The 21,550-nt window shown below is 41.9% G+C and overlaps 1 protein-coding gene across 1 annotated transcript in view; it reads left to right on the top strand.

The window, feature by feature from the left end:
* Window positions 1-20,665, top strand: part of GCH1 (GTP cyclohydrolase 1) — a 43,103-nt gene extending 22,438 nt beyond the window's left edge. The window contains exons 3-6 of the mRNA XM_007425627.4: window positions 3,260-3,315; window positions 14,643-14,674; window positions 15,631-15,715; window positions 16,066-20,665. Of these exons, the coding sequence (XP_007425689.2) occupies window positions 3,260-3,315; window positions 14,643-14,674; window positions 15,631-15,715; window positions 16,066-16,192 (300 nt within the window). The 3' untranslated portion in view covers window positions 16,193-20,665. The remainder of the gene's footprint in view (window positions 1-3,259; window positions 3,316-14,642; window positions 14,675-15,630; window positions 15,716-16,065) is intronic.
* Window positions 20,666-21,550: the final 885 nt, after the last annotated feature.

Genomic DNA, 21,550 nt, shown 5'->3' with positions numbered 1-21,550 from the left:
GGGGAATTCCAGGTCTGGAGGCTAGAGGGAGAAATGGGAAAAAACATCCTAGAAGAAGACAAACTGTATAATTGTATAACTATAATCTGTATAATTGCCAGTTACAACTGCATAGGTGTGTCCATCTAGGAACCAGGAGTCAAGCTCAAAAGTTAGAGAGTGAGAAAGCTTTGAAGGCTGGAGAAAAAAATGATCTTGAGGACCACATGACCCAAGACCTCAAGACTTCATTCATCACTGACTTGAACTGATGTTGCCCTTTTGCTGTTGCCTTTTCATTTTCTATAAGATCTTTAATGCATACTCTTCTCCCCCAGTTTTTCTCTGTAGAGAAAATTAAATGCCACGAATCACTTGTTTTCCCTCTTAAATAAAAACAACAACAACAAGAAATATTTGTGAACATGTTAAATGAAGCATATAATGTGGAAAATACAGATTGGTCACTTTCTGGTATGTTGTGCCATTATCACTCAGTAACAGGCAGATATTCCACAGGCATGGCTTACCCTGGGAAGGAAAAAGTGCTGGGACAGCTTGTTAAATTTCAGACTTTGGATTTAATGATCTTGAGAGCCAGTAGTGTCTATAGATACTAATATATGTTATTACTTCTTAATTGTCTTACTGTGCCTCCCCTTATTGGATGGTCATGTTTTTAGGAAGAAAAAAAATTGGGATAAGCCAGTTCTGGTGTGTTGCTCTTGTCCTGCTGAGATCTTTGCCTTAAAGTCCTAATTCTTTAGTGCTAGACTTAGCACCTTGTTGTTCATGTCTTGTCACACAGTCTGCTCTTTCCAGAAAGTTAAATGCTCCTGGTATTGCTCCAAAGAATGTCTTATGACAGACTAGACCAACCTTCTCTTTTCCACACCATCTCCCAAGTAACTTTGATTTCTTGGAATCTTCTTTCTTTTTTCTAGGATGGCAAAGGCAGTCTCACTTGCAGTCAGCTTAAAAGAGATACACATAAGGAACTTATAGGCACAGATTTCTAATCAATGACTTTCCTTGTGCCAAGTCACAATGGCTCAACAGAGTGTCTTCTGGCATATTTGGGTTGGGAAGATCATTCTCTCAGTTTGTGCTGGAACTTCCTTTCATGTTTTCTCCGTCTTAGGATCCATTCCTGACTGTAATAATTAAACAGCCTCATCCTCTAATCTACTGTATGGGCCATTAGACTTTGAAGTCTGGGAAGAAAGTTCCATCCTGCTTTAAAGTGAAAGATCCTTCTCCCATATTTTTCTGATGCTCCAAGAAGTCAGAGGAGGGATGGACCATTTGAAGTTGCTCAGGCCTTAACCCAGAAAAGTAATTCAAGATGGCCTTTGGCTGCAAGTTGGTAACCATGCTGGAAAAATTCTGGTACCTGTTTTAGAACCTATGGAAAAAACGTGGCTGTGTTCCTTACATTCTTTAAATTGAATGGCCCCAAAACTGAGCTCTGAAACATGCTCCCTTCATTTTTCCTCCCTCATTAGTCTATGGTATAACAATCCCCTGTAAGATTCTTCTCTACAGAGAAAGTACATTATGTGGCTTTTCCAAATATATTTTGATTTGGTTTTTAATTTCCAGCTAATTAGAGATGTCTTGTCCTTTTTTTGCTAAACCAGCTAATGGCTCCTAATGGCTAAACCAGCACTAATGGAGTGCTAGACAGTGATTTTATCTTGGTGCCCTTTAGTTGGGACTTCAATTCCCAAATTCCTTAGCAATTCTGGGAGTCCAGACCCTAGACATATGAAGGGCCACAGATTGGAGAAGGGTGTCATGGTCTGAGATTAATCCTTTCATCATCATTTTTCCCTTCCTAGCAAAGAGGCGATAGAAATTCAATAAGCTAATGAATGTAATCAGGATTCTAGTTTTATTCTTCTGCCAAATAGATCAACGTTGTTATATTCTTTACTGGGTAGAATGGGAAACATACACCAAACCCAAATGTCTTCAGAAATGTTGGGCTATAATTCCCATTATTGATGAGAAGCACAGACAATGGGAGTTGGTCTATCAAACTTGCAGGGCATTGGATATGGGAAAATTAGAGCAATATGACATTTTGTGCCTGACTTAAAACCAGCAAAAATTGCTCTATACAAACAATGGAAATGAATCATTTTGTACCTTCTTACATTGGCCACCAATGTATTATACCAAATCAATATGACTTAATTAGAGTGAGTCCAACCATATAGGCAGTCTGAGCAGCTGCTTAGGCAGTGAAATTCCTGGGGTGTTGATTGTGGCAGTAGAGATCCATGAATCCTTGTTCTTATATACGACCAGTGCTCTGGGCAAACTGAGTTGTCTCTGAAATCCTTTGCAGTCTAGTCAGGTGGGGGAATCATTAGCCTTCCCCAAAGCCAATAGTGAGCATCATTTGTTATCCAGGACTGCAGGACTAATGTCTCAAGGCCTACATCATATGGTAATGGTAATGGTAGATGGGGCAGAAATGAATAATATTAGGGCCACAGCCAAAAATGGATAAGGTCACCCATTCTCTGCTTTTTGGCACATTCTTCTTTCTCTCTTATTTAAGACATCTTAAGGTCAAAATAAGACCTTTTGTCTTGGTTGCTGAGGAATGCAACCAATTGCTCTTGTTGGAAGTCTAAACTGAGGCCAAAGACTGCAGGTAGTCGTAAGGTCAGAAGTTACCTGCTTCTTCCTTCAGCCATCGCTGTGCTTCATTTATTGTTTCTGAGATTGATTGTCTCCTGCATTGCCCATCTCTGCATCCTGTCTTTATCAGTCTTGCAAACATGTCCATAAATGTAGTGAACTATTAATGAAAACATTTGTTTCTAGACTGCCAGCTCAGATGCACCTCATTTAGTCATGTGATAGGAGGTGTATAGTAATGTATCCCACTTATGCTTGGTGTGGCAAATTTTCAACAGATTGATCTCAAGTTAGGAAATTTTTCCATACTCACTGTTATCTATAGGACTTATGTAGCCATTCTTAGACTTTTCAGTAAGCTTAATATTTGAAAGATTTCTGATTGCTTCCTCTGTTCTTTACAGGAAAGAAAGAAAAAAATGGGAAGTGAGTTCACAAGCATGTTGGATTTCTCTTTATCCTTGACCTTTTAAGACTTATGCAACTGCATGCCTGTTTGCTCCACTCACAGATTTTTTAAAAAACCACTTTCTGGGTCATGTGTGACATGGCATGGGTGCACATGCATGAATCTCTCAAGTCAAAAAGTCCTGAGTTTTGTTTAATGACTTGTTCTTCTTCTGCCTAGGTGCATATAGGTTACCTTCCCAACAAACAAGTCCTTGGGCTCAGCAAGCTTGCAAGGTAAGAACAAGTAATTAAAGTAATGTAAGTTATTTAACTGCAGGTAACCAATGTAAAACTAGTATGGTGTGGTTAAAAGCACTGGACTAGAAAGCAGGACATTGTGAGTTCTAGTCCTGTCTTAGGCACAAAGCCAGCTGGATGACTTTCTTTCAGCCCTAAGACAAAGGTAGTGGCAACAGCAATTCACTTCCAAAAATGTTGCTGAGAAAAGTGCATGAACTTCTCCATATAGTCACCAGGAGTCAAGACTGACTTGAAGGAGTTATGGATATAGATATAGATGTGGATATAGAGTAATGGAAATAACTCCCAGATTCAACTGGATGCAGAATGTTGAGCAACTTAATGCAGTTGTTCTTTAGGTTTCAGTAAGCCATACAAATGTCTACAAGATTCCTTGTAGACATTTTGAGTGCAGAAAATGTGGGGGAAATTATAATAGTTGACTTTTTTTTAGCTTGGGGGAAAGCAGCAGTGATAATATACAGATTATGCAAAGAAGCTCAGTGGTACTGCTGTATCACTTATAGCCATGGTTGACATGTTTTAATACATGTTAAATATTGTGACTGTAGATGATTGCCAATAAAAAGTTGCAATTCTCTCTTCTCACCAGAAGAGAGGGGAAAGGCATAATGTAGAGAGAGTGAGAAGGGCTGATGTTTTGAACCATCAGTGGCAGAAGGTGGTTGACAGAGATGCTAAAAAGAAATCAGATTGGGCTCTGGGGAACTGAAGAGCTGTGGCTAAGTAGCTGTTGTATTTCTGATCGTGTGGGGGTTTCAGATTTCATCTCTGTTAGAATTGTTCATTGAGGGCTAGTACCTGTAAGGGCCACACATGGGAGAGCTCAACCCTCAAGTCAGACTCTCAAGCCTGATAATAAAGTACAATAGGATACATTGCTGTTTTACCCTAGAGAGGAAGAATCCCCTCCCCTCCCCTCCCACTACAGATAGAAGCTTAAGGAGAAAAGAACTGCTCCCCCGGGTAGAAAATCCTGGGTTGGCACCTAGCTGAGGAAGAAGCAGCTGAGCGGCCAGTAACTAAGAAGAAATGTTGCCGCTGTGGGATTGAGTTGGAGGAGTTCCACTCCCCCCTACAATTGTACTGTACATTTTAAAAGTATAAAATACATTCTAATGTTATTTACCACCTGGAGATGTGTAGTAAGACCAGTGTATATTTTACGGAAATAATAAAATGAGAAAATGGCTAAATATTAGTTCCAGTACTGAAAGGAATGTATTTTGCAACATCGTTGTCAGGAATACGAGAAGTAAAGGTGTTTCTGCCTTTGAATGCTGCTTGTGGGCTTTCTCTCCACATTTGGTTGTTAACTGTGAGAATAGTACCCTTTCATTTGAAGCAGCATGGCCTTCTTTATGTTAAGGGTCCAAAAAGGTGTCTGGAACCACACGCAGCCCATCAGCATGCCTTTTGTGACTCCCAGAGCCCTCAGGAGTTATTGAGGCCAGGTGGCTTGTGACATCTATGCCATCCTTTAAAACCCCAAAACTCCCTCCCAAAATGGGTCTTGGTTCCACCTAATTTTGCAGTATGGCCCTCAGTATGCTATACAACACCCAATGTGTTCTCAAGCCAATGGAATATTCTGATCTACCTACCTACCTACCTACCTGCATAACCCATGCCGCTAAACAGAAATTATCTGGGTAATAATAATTAAAGAGTTTGGTGTGGTGGTTAAACTGGGAGACTGTGAGTTCTAGTTCTGCTTTACACATGAAAGTCAACTGGGTGACTCTGGGCCAATCACTCTCTCTCAGTCCTAGAAGAAGGCAACGGCAAACCACTTCTGAAAATGTCAAGAAAACTGCATGGATTTGTCCATGTGGCTGCTAGGAGTCAAGACCAACTTGAAGGCTATACATATAATATAACCATTACCATGATCAGAGAGGGATCACATTTGAGGTACTAGAGCTTTGCTAGTCTTTATGAAATTCCTTGGGAGATGACTTGTTTAAGGCCTTGGAAATGGTAGAGATAGAAGTTTAACCTGTGTGTCCCAGATTGGGTTTAACTTTGTCTAGGGTAAACAGCTCCATCTGTATTGGTCCAGATATCTAAAATGGAGCTAAATTGACCATGCTTTCTTCCCCCTCTTTAGGTCAAGCTAAATAGCTCATGATTAACTCAAGGAGGAAGAGTTGTAGTGAGAAACATCCTACATGGTTGGTTATCAGTTTAGGAAAATAAGAAACTACCTTATGCCATTTCATACCATTGATCTATGTAGTCCAGTATTGTCAACATTGTATTGCAGAAATTCTCTAGCATTTCAGAGATGGTTTTATCTCCTCTGTTCAGACTTGGGGATTACTTATAAAAATAGTTGGACAGGTTTAAGATGGGAGTAAAAATAGTTCTTATAGAAGAATACAAGATAATTTTTCTCAGCATCTGGATGAGAAGCCGGAAAGCCATTTTTGAAACACTAAATCCTCCATTCACAGTTTGGTCTGATAAACTTTGTTTTCTCTCTACAATGACCTTCTGTTTTAATCATCTCAGTTAAATTTGACCTTACGTGTTTCATGGTATCCTGCAGGGATCAAGAACTTTATATGAGTATAAGCGGTTATGATTCACTTTTTTGGAAGTATTTATCTGTCTCATAAATACCATATAGCTTGGAGGCAAAACCACATTTTAATCAGAACATTGGGCATTTTATTGGAAAGTTAACTTTCCTACAGTACTTAACTACAAGACCTATTTTCTTCTCATAACTACAACCCTCTGAGTAGGTTGGGTTGAGAGAAAGTGACTGGTTCAAGGTCACACAATGAGGTTTTGTGGCTGAGGATGAACTAGGACGGGGTCTCCTTGCTCCTAGTGCAACACCTTAACCACAACACCACACTGGTGCATGGCTTAGAGACAAGATAGGCTGCAGTTCCACCACTATGGAGTGAGCAGATTGTGAGCAGATTACTATAGAGTGAGCAGATCTAAGTGGGTGATCAAGGAAGGAATAAGAACCCATTTGCTAGGGTTGCAGGAAATTTGGCAAGAGATTTTGTAGTTTCTTTTTGATGGTTGTCCATCTCCCATCTCCTCTGATAAGATACAGGCTTCCACAGAAGAAAAAGGAGCAGATTTAAGGACAATCTCAGATTCCCTTCTCCCCCTACATAGAAAGGCCATTTCTAATTGATCTTATTTTTCCCCTACCCCTGCACACAATTGCTATGCATTAATAAGAAAAACAGAGGTCCCATTATGACTCATAATCCCATCTATTTTGACCCTGAATTGCTGTTCCAGTCAGATTCCTTGAAGGTGGCAGCCTTTTTCTATTGGATAACAAGCTTCTGGCCAGTATAGATGCTGTCAAAAGCAAATGCTCAGTGGAATGCAGTGTACAGAGCTGCAAACTTTAAACTGGTTTTGTTTAAGCTGAGTTAAAGTCCATGTGTCCACACTTCACTACACTGCTAGGTACTGTGCTTAGCCCAGCAAACTGAAAACAAAACTAGGTAAGAACCTGGTAAATCTATCATTGAGTGTGTGTATATGGGCCATGCCCACAATTTTAAGCAACTGGGGATGATGTGATGGAGGAAGTGACACTAGGGGAGGTAATATTAACTTTCCCCAGCAGTATTTCTCCTAGCTGAAATTCTCTCTTTTTGCCCCATACGGAAAAACATTTAGGCACCATTGAGATGCAAGGCAAGTAATGGCTTTGAGGATGGTAGAGAAGTTTGGCTGGGAAACCTCTGTTAAGAGAGTGTTAAATATTCCCTTTTTCAGCCCTCATCCCCTGGCCATTCTACCATTCCCCTCCCGTTACTTTAACTTTAACCTAAATATTCTATTATTAGATTGAACTAAGAGTTGGAAGGAGAGAATATATAAAACCCTAAGTAAAAGGATGGGTTTGCACAACACTCTAGGTTAGGTTAAAATGAGGTCAGGGAGTTTGTGGCCCCCCGGGGGACTATAGCCATTGTCACAGCATGTTGAGTAAACCAGACTAGCAAGCTGAACCATAACATGGTTTGTCTGGCAATAATATGCTATATGATTACAGGAGTTGTGTTTTATTACCCCAGATTTAGGATTTAGGATGTTGTGTGAAACCTATCACTGGTGTGGTAATTGTGAAATAGGCTGAAAGTGCACTGGATTTACATGTGTACTCTGCAGCTCATGTAGGCCAGCAGTGTGCTTCCATCCTGGACTTTGTCTTCTCCTCTTGCACAGAGTAGCCAAGGGAAGAGAGCACACAGGGAACTGGACAGGCTCTTAGCAGGAACCAATCTGCTGAACCAGTGTTCCTCAGGCTTGGCAGTTTGAAGATGTATGGACTTCAACTCCCAGAATTCCCCAGCCGGCATGCCAAGCCTGAGGAACACTGCTAAACCTAGATAGCTTCTGTATGCCCCTGAATCCTGCTCTTTGACTGAGGAAATGGGAGCGAAAAGAGCAAAATGATGCTAGGGGTGGGAAGATGAGCAGCAAATTGTACCATGCCTTTATAGGTTTATTTTTGGAATGGTGGAGGTTTATTTTTATTCATTTATTTCTCTATCAAATTTGCATGCCACCAATTTTATTTTTACTCAGGGCTGCCCCATCCTCAGAATGAAATTGTAGAGCTCACAAAAGCTCGTGAAAGGGCCTGGAGCAACTCCTCTCTGAGGGAATATGAGTTTGTTGAGTGGTTTTAAAGCTTCAAGCAAACTGAAGTGTTATTGCACAATAAAATAACAATAATAATGGATTAGATTTATATGCCGCCTGACTCCCAGTGACTCTGCGTGGTTTACAAATGTTAAAAATTTAGAGGCATATGCAGTTGCATATGGAGTAAAGAAAAGGGATATATGGAGAAAACTATGTTGTCAGGCGAAGAAATTTCCAGTTTTTTTCTACCAGTTGCTTTTGAAATCAGCTTTGGAAATTCTTTCAAAGCAAAGAGGATTTTGGAGAAATTGTTAGAGAATACACTGTTCTTGCATTACTGAGTGATGTGTGAAGAGATATGTGTGAATGTCCTGTTTTTCATGAAACAGTCCTCTCCCTAGTTGCTTACTACCTCCTGGCTTATGGTGTGGATTATGAGGAATTCCTTTACTGGTTGTTTTCAGTAGAGCTGCTAAGAAGAAGTCCCATTGCTTGAGAATTTCTCTGCCCACAAATTTGGTGGACAATTTCAGAAGGCCATCTCTCCCCAAAGGCTGGGAGACATGGAAGAATGGCTGGGTCAGTCAGTCAGAATTGTCTGACAGCATATTTGGAGGAGGCAAGAAAAGTATATGTTTCTCCACACAAGAATAAATAAATATAGATTCTGTTCCCAAGGTCTGTCCTTAAGTTGAATTTGTATGTAAGTTGGAACAGTATTATTGTATAATACTTTATAAGTAGTATTGTGTAATGAACTTGAACTATTGTGTATTTAACTCAAATCATTGGGTATTTCACTCGAATTTTGTCACAATGGGCTCTGTTCTTAACTATGGGTTGTCTGTAACCCAGGTGTTCTTAACCTGGGGACTACCCGTATATGAAATTGGCTGCTACAAATTGTAGTGGTGACAGCTGATGACTTAGGCTGTATTTGCATTAGCTCAAGGAACTAACTCTGGTTAGTTTAATTAGTTTAATTATCAACTCCATTGACAATTAAATTTCATAGAGCATGCTTGATCCCCACCTACAAGGCCAGGTAGTTAATTTATTTATCTACCCAGCACTTCTTGGTTGTTGTTGTTTAACTTTAACTTTAAAAAAGACTACAATGAAAGCAACAGACAAAAATGTCCAGCTGGATATTCCTTCTAAATTATGGACAAATCATTTAGAACTGAAGTACTCTAGATGAAGTTCTTAAATGTACATTAAATTATTTTATATTTTTGATTACAAGTAGTGATCTCATTATGAAAATGACATAAATTGACTTGAATGGTGCTATGATGCCCTTATACAAATGGTAAATCAATGCAAATGACATAGTTTTGGATTCGATGAACATTTGGGAGTAATGAACCCTGAATGCATTAAAAGGAGAGTTTATTGTATCGAGAAAAAAAGCACAGTTATCCAAACAAGCTTGTGAGCAATACATGTGGACTTCAGGTAACAGAATCTTCTTCCTCTTCATTGACCTTGTTTTTTTCACCTTTTTTGTTGTGGGGGTGATGTTGGTGAAAAGGCTACTGGGGCTGCTGGGACACTGCTATCAGTGTTCCTCTTGGCAGTTGTATTAGCTACCCGTATCTGTCCTTGGCATAATGGCGGCAGCTGTTGGGGACCACCAAGCCATAGATCAACTTTCTTAGGTCATACTATGTTTGAGGGATGTAACCTAAAACACAGAGTTTTAGACTAGTTAAAATGTAGTTAATCACAATCTAACCCTGGATCTGAGTTCAGATTACAAACACAAGAATGTGGTTTACTGTATCATGTGAATGTGGTATTAAAAAGCAGAATCATTTAGAAAAAGGAGGTTGTCTAGCCTTTCCCAATGTGGTGCCCTCCAGATGCGTTAGAACTCTTAGAGTGCAGCACATCTCGGGAAGGTCAGTTTGGATGAGACTGGGTTAGGCGGAGAAGGGGACCATTCTTCTTCTTTTAGTCCTCTTCTAACTTCCATGCTGAGAGCATGAATCTCCCTCAGTGTCATACAGTGGGGTTGTCTGAATTAGGCAACAACAAGATCCCAAAATAATCATCTTAGCTCTTCAAATGGAAAAATATTAGCATAGTTAAGATTCCAAACATACCAATGTGTCTTTTAAAAGCTTTTAACTTTCAACAGAGTTAGAAAAGCACAGTAACTCACAAGAGTGGCAATAAAAGGGGGGGGTGGGATCAGACATTTTGGTGACATGATCCACTAAACTTTCAAGTAAGATTGAACTTTCTGTTACCTTGCAACCACAAATGCAGGAATCTGCTCTAAATAATACAATTTTAGTCCTCATGGAGTCTGGCAATATAAAAATACTATTAATAAGTAAGTAAGTAAATAAATAAATGCAGTTAAACTCTTAAGAAATGCAGTGATTTTGGAATGTAAGACTGGCAGGAAAAAAAAACTGATAGAATTCCCATATAGATAGCATCTGTACATATGAAAATGTTGAGCAAAATTTTCATCCATAAATCACAATTGTGTTTATCAAGTTCTGTTGAAAAGGAACCAATGGAAGTTAAATTCTTCATTAGCTGCTTAAATCCTGGTATTTTCAATACAGTCAGAGCTAAGATATAAACTTAGATTTTGCCCTGCCCTGCCCTGCCCTGCCCTGCCCTGCCCTGCCCTGCCCTGCCCTGCCCTGCCCAGCTGGCTGTCCAGAAAACATGGAGAATGGTCCTGTCAGGGCTCTGGCTTGGACTGTACATGCAAAACCTGATCCATGACAGGCAGTGTGATGGTTAGTTCTCTGTCTTACAAAGGTTTAGGACAGTGTTGTCCAAACTTGGCCACTTTAAGATGAGTGGACTTCAACTCCCAGAATTCCCCAGCCAGCCATGGGAGTTGAAGTCCACTCATCTTAAAGTGGCCAAGTTTGGACAACACTGGTTTAGGAGATGGTTTTGTAAACACCTGGCTGCAGTTGCCTGTGTTATCTGTGAAGAGACCTGCCGTTTCACTGGTTCACAGAAGAGCTGAAGGAGAGGATAGAGAAGGCACCACCCCAGTGTATTTTTGAATACATTGTATTTTAGGTGGGAAATAGTTCAGTTTCTGGAATTCTTACAATCCCATCCCAATCCAGAGACTCTGGAAAAGTTATTTTCAGTTGTAGAAAGAAGCCGAAGAACCGGCAGACTCTCCAGGCTTTCATTCCTTCTCTGCCTGGGGAAGTCAACTTTTCCAGAGTTGAAAGTAGTGTGACTTTGGGACTTATCTGGAATGCATGTGACAGTTTAACAACCAGAATGAATAACCTACATAGCACACTTGCTGAATGGTTGTTGACCATATTGTTAAGATGAACCTGGACTATATTGGCCTTTGGACTGACCCAGTCTTATACCTTTTGGTGTTCCACCTTTTGTGGATCTTGACATTTTCACCTCTCTGTTGCTTCTTACATCAGTGGAAACCTTCTGGCACTTTGACATTTGTGATTCACTTACCTCACATCTATTGACTACTGTGAGGGCTTCTTGTGTAATAATTGGCAGCTTTTATCTGCTGGCGTGAGCAAATGTTGAAAATATTATCTGGTGCCTCATCCATCTTGTGTTGTTTTTCATCTGGTGGGATTTATTTGAAGTGTGTTATCAGCCTATTGTTTTGGATGGCATTGGCAGGGCAAATCAATGGATTAGTATTGCTCGGGTGGCCCACAATTATCTCTAAATTGTAGAAGCGCAGTAAGGACTTTAATGTTGATTTGTCATTCACATCTGATGATTTTCTTTCTGTCTGTGAATCATGGCAAGCATCATTTTCTTTCCCTCTCTTATGAATCAATAAATTGCTGAAGTTAAGTGGTAAAGGATGTTGAATCTCTGTGATATGCTGCTTCTTATCTTATATCAGTGGAGGAGGCTGGTACTTTGTGTATAAAGAAGGTTTGTACTTATTCTGTTACCCAAAAAGTAGAAACTTCATCTCTAAAACCAAGACGATGCAGATCTGCATACAATTTGCATTTAGAAATTATTACTGTGATTTGAATAGCAATCCATCTCACCAAACTGAGGAAAACAATGTTCAAATAATCTTGCGCCTGGTGCTCAGTCTGCAGTCCAGGGGTCATGACCTATCGACAAGCAATTTTGTTAACTTTAAATTGGATTTGGACTGAACATCCTTCGATTTGAGGACTATCTTGCAGAAAGTTGGACAGATGGCCACCCAGATTTTGTCACTCTTGGTATTTCATTACATGTTATTCATGTTCATGCATCCAGCAGTTTTTTGGAAGAATGTGCTTTTCCTTAGTGAGATGAAACTCAGGAGTGAAATACAAGAGTTGAAGAATGTAAGTTATTTGAAAGGAATAGAGCAGAAAGTGACACTGCACATCTGTATTGAGATCCAGATATATTTCAACAGGGACAAAAGTGAAATGCTTTAGTGACCCAGGGCATAGAATAGGACAGTGGGAACTACATTGGGCTGCAGTGCGTGTGAAAATGATCTGGGGGTCTTTGTGGATCATAAGTATGAGCTGATAGTATGACACAGCTGCAAAAGAAGCAGAAGCAAAGCTAGGCTATGTCAACACAAGTACAGCATCAAGATCAAGAGAAGTTATTGTTCTCTATTCTACCTTGGTAAGCCTGCATCTAGAATACTGCATCCAGTTCTGCACACTGCATTTTAGAAAGGATGTTGATGAATTGGGGTGTGTCCAGAGGACAGCAACCAAGATGATAAGAAAAACCTACGGGAATGATTGGAAGCACTGGGTATGTTTAGCACAGAGAAGGGAAGACTGAGAGGAGCCATGATAGCTATCTTCCTAGCATCCGAAGGGCCGTCGTGTAGAAGACAGGGCAGGATTATTCTGAGTAGTTCTTACCACTGAGCAACTGAAGCCTGTTTGCAACCAGTTGGTTGAAAAGGAGTCAACCTAGAACAAAACAGTTTTCTCCCCAGACCCAAAGTTTGTTAGGAACTGGGTCTTGGGAGCCTGTTTTGCTAGATTGGCAAGCAAGCTAGAAGAGATTGCTCCAGAAGCAAACTTGGCTAACTCCTGAGGAGCATTTCTTACTGTGGCTGTTTGCCAAGCATAATCTCCCAGATCAAGAAGGCCAACTGCATATACTGTATTTCACAGGCAAAGACTGAAGATGACCTTAATTCTTCTCTTAAAAGAATTAGGGCTTAGAAGAGCTTATGTTTGGGAGCTTCACATCCCATGTTGAGACTTGCCTGTCCTGTTCTGTCATTATATCTCAGGACGCTTTACTATTAGATCCCTTGGGCTAAATTTTCTCACAACAATGATAGTGCAGTTGCAAGCCATGAGAAAAGTGGGGAAATTAGCATAAAACAATGACACATGGCTTGTTCCATTTGCCTAAACTGTAACACTGAAAAGCATTTAAATTTCAACAGCGTATCTGCCTGCTTGTTGGATAGTCCCAGTATCTCTCTGTGTGGAGGCCTGATTGCCGCCTGACAGGTGCAGGCCGGATTCTGGCAGATCAAAGAGGCCGAATGCGGAAGAGATTCATAAGAAGCACATTTCAAAACTACAGCATAGAGCCACGACATCTATGTGTCAGAACTTGAACACAGTAATAAAGCAGGGCAGGGGGGTTATGTCTCACTCTGTGTTGCTAAACCCTGCAAATGCAGTGATGAAAGAGGATGTTGGGAAAGTGGAGGATTACATCCCTGTATTTAAATACGTTGTCCTAGTCATATTACAAGCTCAGATTGAGATTGCCCAGGATGACTTCATGGACATTCTTAGCAACAGTATGGAGGTGGAAAGCCATTGGCTCCCTTTGGGATGTTTTTCAGATGCACCTACTGTTGTGGGGTTTCCAAGTGGTCTCCCATCCAAGTACTAACCAGGTCTGACTTGGTTTAGCTTTTTTTCAAGATCAGCCAAGGATGGCCAGGTGTTTTACAGACAAAGAGGTCAGGTCCTTGAAATAAGAAACGGCAGCAAGTGTATTTGATGGGGAAGCTTGATGGGCTGGAGGAATGGGAATTCCCAGCATCCACTGATTCTGTTTTGCAGATATGGGCCAGCCTCATTTATGCATTCACCCTGGCCCAGCTGACAAAAAGACGGCACTAGGAAATAGCTGCTTGGGGCAGCTTAGCGTATGAGAATCAGAGAAGGTGGAGGGGAGGGGGTGCTGTGTGGCAGAAGGTCCCTGACTTTCATGAGGACTTTGCCTCCCCAATGCAGGGGTCTCCCCAGGGGAGATGCTGAGGACAGATGGCTGTCCCCCAACCCGTCTGCCCCTTGCTCCCAGACCCTTTGGCCTCTGGGGAAAGAGAGGCTGGGCAGTTGCAAAGGAGATGGATGACTTAAAACATCACCCAAATATCCTGCCTGAAGACTACTTGTGGATTACGTTCCTGAGCCTAGAAGTCTTTGGGGCAAGTGCACACGCCATTATTTGTTTATTTACATGGCCATATTTGTAACCTGCCCTAATCCCAGAGCCCAACAGTGTGCAACGGTACAAGAATGAACAGTGGCAAAATCATGGAGGAAAACAGTAAAAGGATGAATGCAATCAGTTTATCATGTCAGTCTGTGTACTTGTAAGTGCAAATTCTATCTTCATTTTCCAGATCTCTGCTCCCAAAGTAATATTAACAGAGTGCATTGGGTTTTTTTTCCCCCTTCTAGGATTGTGGAAATATACAGTAGACGATTACAAGGCAAGTAACCACCTTTTGTGCTTCCCCTAATGAAATGTATATTTTGCCATACTAATAGAATTTGGCATACAGCATTAAAGATCTATTAACCAGCTGTAGCAATAAAAATAAAAGGCATGAATGTGCTGTAAACAATTTATTATATCCCACTATATAGGAAGTTCCCTGCTCCTAGAATATGTATTTATTCCTTCATTCCTTCATTCAATTTATAAAGCCGCCCATCTCAACAAGTGACTCTGGGCGATGAACAATAACAAGCAGAATAAAAACAGTGACAGAATATCAGCATGTTCATCAGGGAGAAGCATTCCAGCCTAGCTTCTGGATATGCTAGCTTTCTACTTGGAGGGATTTGCAAATGTACATTATATGCAGAAGCATATGATAGTCTGTGTAGGGCAAAAATCCAGTTTGTCACTTTTCTTGCCTTTTTGACCCAAGGGACATAGGTTCTCTTTTAGAACCTACATTCTACAGCGAAGTAGATAAACAGAGGCAATGGTGTGTGTGTGTGTGTGTGTGTGTCACAGCAGCAAGGAAGGGCATACAACAAATGTAACATTTCACCAATGTAACATAAGCCTGCCTCTTTTATATGTCCGTCATGAAGTCTCAGGCACGTACAAAAGCTTGCATTATGACAATGCAGTGCAGCATTTGTCATCTTGACAAAAGTACTGGATCCTGTAGACACTTATGAGGGGTCAAAAAGTCAAAATGGCAAAGTGGAGTGCATGGGAAAGATACGTTTCTTCTCTGGACTTTGATAGACTTCCTTCTATCTACCTCTATTATGGAGGCTTCCAGCCCTTTCTTCATCAGTAGACTTCATGGCCCATGAAGATATGATTGAAACTCAAGATTTTTAATGAGATCTAGCTTTAAGAAACTCTCACCTGAAATTTGGATAAGAGGATGGATGTTCATTTCCCTTCTGCCTCTTCTCACTGCAGTTCAGGAGCGCCTTACAAAACAAATTGCTGTTGCCATCACAGAAGCCTTGCAGCCTGCCGGAGTTGGGGTGGTGATTGAGGCAACGTAAGTTGACAGAAGCTTTGTGATGTGTCCAAAAGGTGAGGGAGTTCCAGGGCTTGGGGACAGACAACACTTGTACTACTGGCCAGATGTGGTGGATAGGAATTCTTCTTACAGTTCACACTTTTTCTTAACTTAAAACAAATTTTGACTTTTTAACTTAAAACAAATGAGAAGTAAAGGGCACAATGCTTGAAGAACAACATCAGCTAAGTAAGGTGGCTGTATTCCAAGTTCCATTCTTGTATTTAGAGGGAAATGAGGGGGGGAGGGAGAGAGAGAGAACTGAAATTAAGACACGCTATTTTCTTTCAGCAAAAAGATTTTCACTGGATTTCTCTTCTTTCCTGCAGGCACATGTGCATGGTGATGCGAGGGGTTCAGAAAATGAACAGTAAGACTGTAACCAGCACGATGCTTGGAGTATTCCGAGAAGACCCAAAGACACGTGAAGAATTTTTGTCACTCATTCGTAGCTAAAACCAGTTTTCTTTCCTGGACTGTCTTCTCTAGCATTGCTGTCGATTCTTTTGCTGTTTGTCTTGGTCTTTCTCTTTTTGCAAAAGTAACAGTCACTTTAACATTTCTGGGTTTTTGGTGTGTCGATGGTAAGTGCAACATGTACTTTATTTGCTCAAATGATTCCTTGTGTCAGTGGACTATAAAAGTCCTGGAAATACTTTCTCAGTCTATGTTACGTGACTGTTTTAAGGCAAATGTCATGCAGTGGCTATGTGTTTTGTGTGAGCTTAGTAGGGTTGTTCTTGTCAAGGTCATCTGAAGTGGGTTTAAGGACATATCGCCACTGAGACCGAGAAACCTTGTGCCCTAATGTCCACAAAATTTCTCCTTCCTTTTTCAAGGTCATGAAAGACGGACAAGGGAGTTGGAGATTTTTTTATATTCTAGATGTTAAAGGATGCCATGTCCTTCTCATATGATCATCTCTTTTTAGAGAATGATTGAGCCATACTTCCCCCACCCACCCGAAATCAGGGGGGAATTATCCATCACTACTCCTTGTTTCAGAGCAACTTGTACAACCAGTCCCCCAACCCTCCCCTTTGTACCTCAGTTGCAGCTAACCCAATTCTCCACTTTCTCAATCTCTCTTACATCTTGCAAATGAGTTTGGGCCCCCTTCCCTCAGGTGGATGGGTTTTACCTGCCCTTTGCTCAGATGCCTCTCAGATCCCAGGAAATGGAAATTATGGGCCTTTCAGAAAAGGAAGGAATATCTGGAACCCTTCTTTTGGGGTGGGTTGGATTATTTGTGTTCATTATAGGGCCATTACCCTTGACATAATAGGATTTTTTTTCCTAAAAGACCAAGGATCTGAAATCTGGAGATATGCACTTTAATCTCACCATAATCCAGGAAACTGGGTTGCAACTACTTTTCCTGCAAAGGAGTAGCTTAAACAAGAGACTTGGCAAAAGCTGTGGCACTGAAGAGACAAAGAATAAGTCATGTTTTGCCTGGGGTTTATTTCACTAATGGAACAAGGTACAAAATGGAATCCCTTTTGAAGGGAAGGGAGCAGAGGAATTAGGTGCAAACCCAGCCCTCCCGTACTGTATAAACTGGGTCTTCATTTCCAGTCTTGCTAGGCATTCTGGGAGTTGTAGTTTCAACACATTTGGAGGGTATAAATTGCGGGAGGCTGGACTGTCTTCAAGAGTCCAGGACTGATTAAATTTTGTTAGGGAAAAACGCAATGCTCAAATCCTATCTGAAGCTGATTTAGATGTTGTCTGTAGTAAATTGTAGTGCTCTTTTTACCACATTATTTCTACCCAACATGGTTTGTGACTATACTCTGGACACTACATGGTTTGCATTCTGTACTGGCCTATTTCCAAGGCTTTCATTCAAGTAAGAGCGGTCTTAATCACTTCTTGGATGTTAGCCCCACATTGTTTACAGTGGCTTGGTGCCAATTTCAGTCCACCTCCAGCCTGGGATTTCTGCCTCTTTGCCGTGACATTGACAAACATTTTGAACAGAGTCAGTTTTCAGAAAAATATGGAATATTAAGAGCCTGTATTTAGCAGCCAATTCCTTAATTATCTTCAGTTCTATTTGTTGTTCATGCTGTTCACAAGTGATTTTGCAAGCTAAAAATATGTCGAGGGGAACACAAGGCTCTCTGGAAAAACCCAGAGCTTTGTCTTTCTGACTCTCTCCTTTCATAAATGGGTAATATTATAGACTCTGTTTCCTTGGCAGAGTTAGCAACTGCTCTCTTCTGTGGCCCTTGGCAAGTTCTCATCATTGGGAGGGGAAAGCAAAGACTTAGATCATGAAACAGACAGTCTGTGTAGCTCCAGTGGGTTCCAGTTGTTTGTGTGAAGGACTTTGAAGGATCCACCTCATCTCAGTTCTGGCCATAAAGGTGCCAAAATCCTCAGCTGAATTCAGGCTTACCAAAACACCATCCAGAATTCCATGTTCTGAGACAACTTGCATAATGCAGTTTGCTCAGTCATGGTAGGAGATAAGGAGCTGCGCGCGGCACAGAGCTCCAGATGTTTTGTTCAACCTCCCTTTGGGTTTTTGGGATGCCACACTCAATTGCTTAGTTCACAAGTATTTCTTTGCTGTGTTAGCTCAAATGCTCCTGGAGCTGATTTCAACATGCAATTCTTAATGGGCTTTCTGTTGGATGCATGGCAGCATACCCAGTTTTGCAAGAGGGTTTACAGCATGCAGAAGCTCCAGCCAATGATGCCTTTCTAACACATGCTGCCTTCTAGGGAAGCAGGCATGATTTCATGTCCACACCTCAACTTTGGGCATATACCTAAACCCAGGATGGGCAACCTATAGTTGCAGGATTGCTCTGGCACCTGATTCCTGTTTATGACTCAGAGCTCCCCGGCCCTGACTGCTAAACATGAAGACAGAGTCTCCTGCGATTTGATGCAGGATACATGAAAACTCCCATACAAGCCCTTAAATAGGCTTATCACTGTTAAACCCGCCCCCGTCCCCAATTCCCTCACATGATATAACCGCACTTGCTTTTTGCTCCTAAGCCCCATCACAGTATTAAATGCAATATTAGCCAGCAAAGGTTGCCCACTTCTGACATAAGTATCTAATTCCTGCTTTGGGCACTGGCTTCCTTCATCACAAAATCCTCAGCAGATGAGCGATTGAGAAAGGTGCACATGGGAGTTGCGAGCACAGCAGCGCTGGGTTCTGCAAACAGACACTTTTTGTGGTGACCCCAAAGTAGGTCAAGCTCTTTCCCCCCTCTTGTGTAACTGGAATGTCATGAAAAGCGGCTTACTGGAACTGATCTCAATCATTGCCCTCTGAATGGAAAACTTATTAAAGAAAGTTTTATAACCACTCTAATTAGAGAAAGATGGGATCAGAGCCACCGCTTCACACTCCTAGTTTATGTGAGATGCTCATTTCACTTTGTCCACTGGACAAAGCAGCCTGTTTAGCTGGGCCTGGTGGAAACAAGTGGCGCCTTCTTGTCCGTTTTGCTTGTTGGCTTGTTGGCTTAGCCACCACAGAAAGCAAGGATGAAGCAGCAGCATCGGTGGAGGGGGTGTGGGTCAAAATCTGCAAGATGGCAGGTGCAGTATCGCAATCCATTGTTGTATGCACATACAAAATGGTGGGGATTGTGACATTCTGCCTGCAATCTTGCAGATTTTGTCACCCCCTCCACCCCGCTTGGATGATGGGCAGAATTTTGCAGCATTGGCAGAGACAACTTTTTACCTTTTTTGGGGGGTGGGGGTTGGCTGTTGGGAGGTTATGGGGCAAATGCAGAGGTTTAAAGAACCCCTTGCATCCTTTGAAACTATGATCACACTAGAATCCAGCCAATGTCCTCATTTTGGAGAAAGCTTTAAGGGGCAAAATGGATGCTGTAAGGCTTTCCTCCTTAACTTGCCAACTCCCCCAAATCATGAAAAAAAATCCACCATAGACTCTGGCGATGTTACAACATCATTGACAAAATTTCCTGTGGTCCCCAGTCAAGGGAAAACATTACAGTGTGATTCCCAGGCTAAAAAAAGGTTGCCCATCCTTGGATTAGACCCTTTGGATTCATTGAGCACTCTTTTTAATGTTCTTATGGAACATTCACAGGAATGAATATGTAGAGCTTTGCAGAAATTTTCATTAGTTTTCTTTGTTGGCCAGATCTTGCTTTTCCTTCAAGAAACGTATCTGGGTTTCCCCCATTTTATTCCCTGGGAGATTAAAAGCAAACCTAATCAACTTCCTGACTCTGCTGAAGTTTTGAGTCTAACCCTCTCTGACTTGTAACGCTGCGTCCCTCTATGTCACTTCGCAAATTGCACTCTGATGTCTCAAAGCCTTAAAATGCACTGTCATATCAGCTGAAAGTTGGGAAAAGCAAGTGATGTGATCAGTCTGGAAAGTATAAGAGAGTCTAGAGGAGGACTATACGGTTTTCATTGCACCTGTCCTTGAAACAGGAACCGCTACAGCCTGCTTTGGTCAAGGGGTAGAGGAAATAGCTGCACCCAGCCAGTCTCTGTGTCTTCTTTCTTACCATGCAGTCCTTCAGCCAAACCTCTTGACCGGTTCTTGGATGCACCCTTATAGCAACACTTCCTCTCTTGTGCTGTTTGAAAGGACATGAGATGCAAAGAAGTGGACTTCCATTCCTTTCTATGGAACAAAGGAAATTCCAAGTGGCTTGTTCTCTTTGTGGCCTTAGTATGGGTTGAGATCCTTTGGCTCAGTGAATACTATTTATAATTTTTGTGAACCCTGTCTCTTGCCCCTTAATGTCCTTATACTACCGCGTTTATGTAGGTACATGTATGTATGTGTTTATCTAAATATGTATATGTACATGTATGCAAACCATATGCAATTTGCTGTTGTCTCTCCCTCCAATCAAATTCTGGTCTATTTATAGTATTAAAATGCAGTGTTGATCACTTTTGGAGATATTCCTCTGTGTGATTTGTGAATTCAGTGCTGTCTTTTACCTGCTGAATACTGTGGCCTATGGGTTTTGTGGCCAGGCAGGCTGCTGTTCTGGTGGTGTGGGTCAGCAGACGGAGAGAAGAAAACATGGGGAGAGGAAGCTCAAGTCTAGCCTTGATGTGCAGGTGTACTGTCACGAGGGCTAATGAGCTGACCTGGCTGCTAGCCAGGGCTGCTGTGGGGCAGAGGGGGATACCAGACCCATTGGTCCAGCCTTGAACATAGGTGTCGGGGACTAGAGCCCTGGGGGGACACCCACCTCCTCAGTTGCTGGAGGACATGCTGCTGGTTTGAGCCACAAAGGAGAGAGTGGGAGAAGAAAAATGGAGAGACATGTTGAGTCTGTGCTGCTTTGAGTTACCCAGGCAAAAAGTGCCTTTGGGGAGACCTTGTGGGAAGTTGGTGGCTGGAGAGAGAGATTGCTGGGTCGATGCTGGGCCACTGGAGTGTGGTGGCGGGTGGCGGTTCCTGGCCCCAGAGGGAAAAGAGGGTGAAGATGACAGCTGGAGGCTTCCCTGAGAAGGGAAGCAAAGACCCAGACATGCTTCACCCCAAACCCAAGGCAGACGGGGATGGAGGAAGGGGGCTGCCTGCCATTGGACACCTGGAGCCTTCAGGGAAGTCCCAGAGGGAGGTGCCTCACACAAGAACCTCACAAAGGGACAGGTGCAAAAGGCTTGAAGCCCACACCAAAGTGACTTAGCCGATTCCCCTCTTATCTCTTCTCTCTCTTTGTGAAAAGCTGAGAGGGAGGGAGGAGGAGAAAGGGGGGAGGTGGTAGCTTTGCTAGCCAGGAATGAGTGGTTGCTAGCAAAGAGCTCTGGGGGAGAGGTAGAGAAAGACAGAAA

This window comes from Python bivittatus, unplaced genomic scaffold (genome assembly GCF_059951505.1).
Source record: "Python bivittatus isolate LINGU-HERP-01145 unplaced genomic scaffold, Pbiv_v1 ctg000580_np1212, whole genome shotgun sequence".
Taxonomy (NCBI): domain Eukaryota; kingdom Metazoa; phylum Chordata; class Lepidosauria; order Squamata; family Pythonidae; genus Python; species Python bivittatus.
The sequence above is the reverse complement of the archived record's forward strand: the minus strand, read 5'-3'. Positions and strand labels throughout refer to the sequence as shown.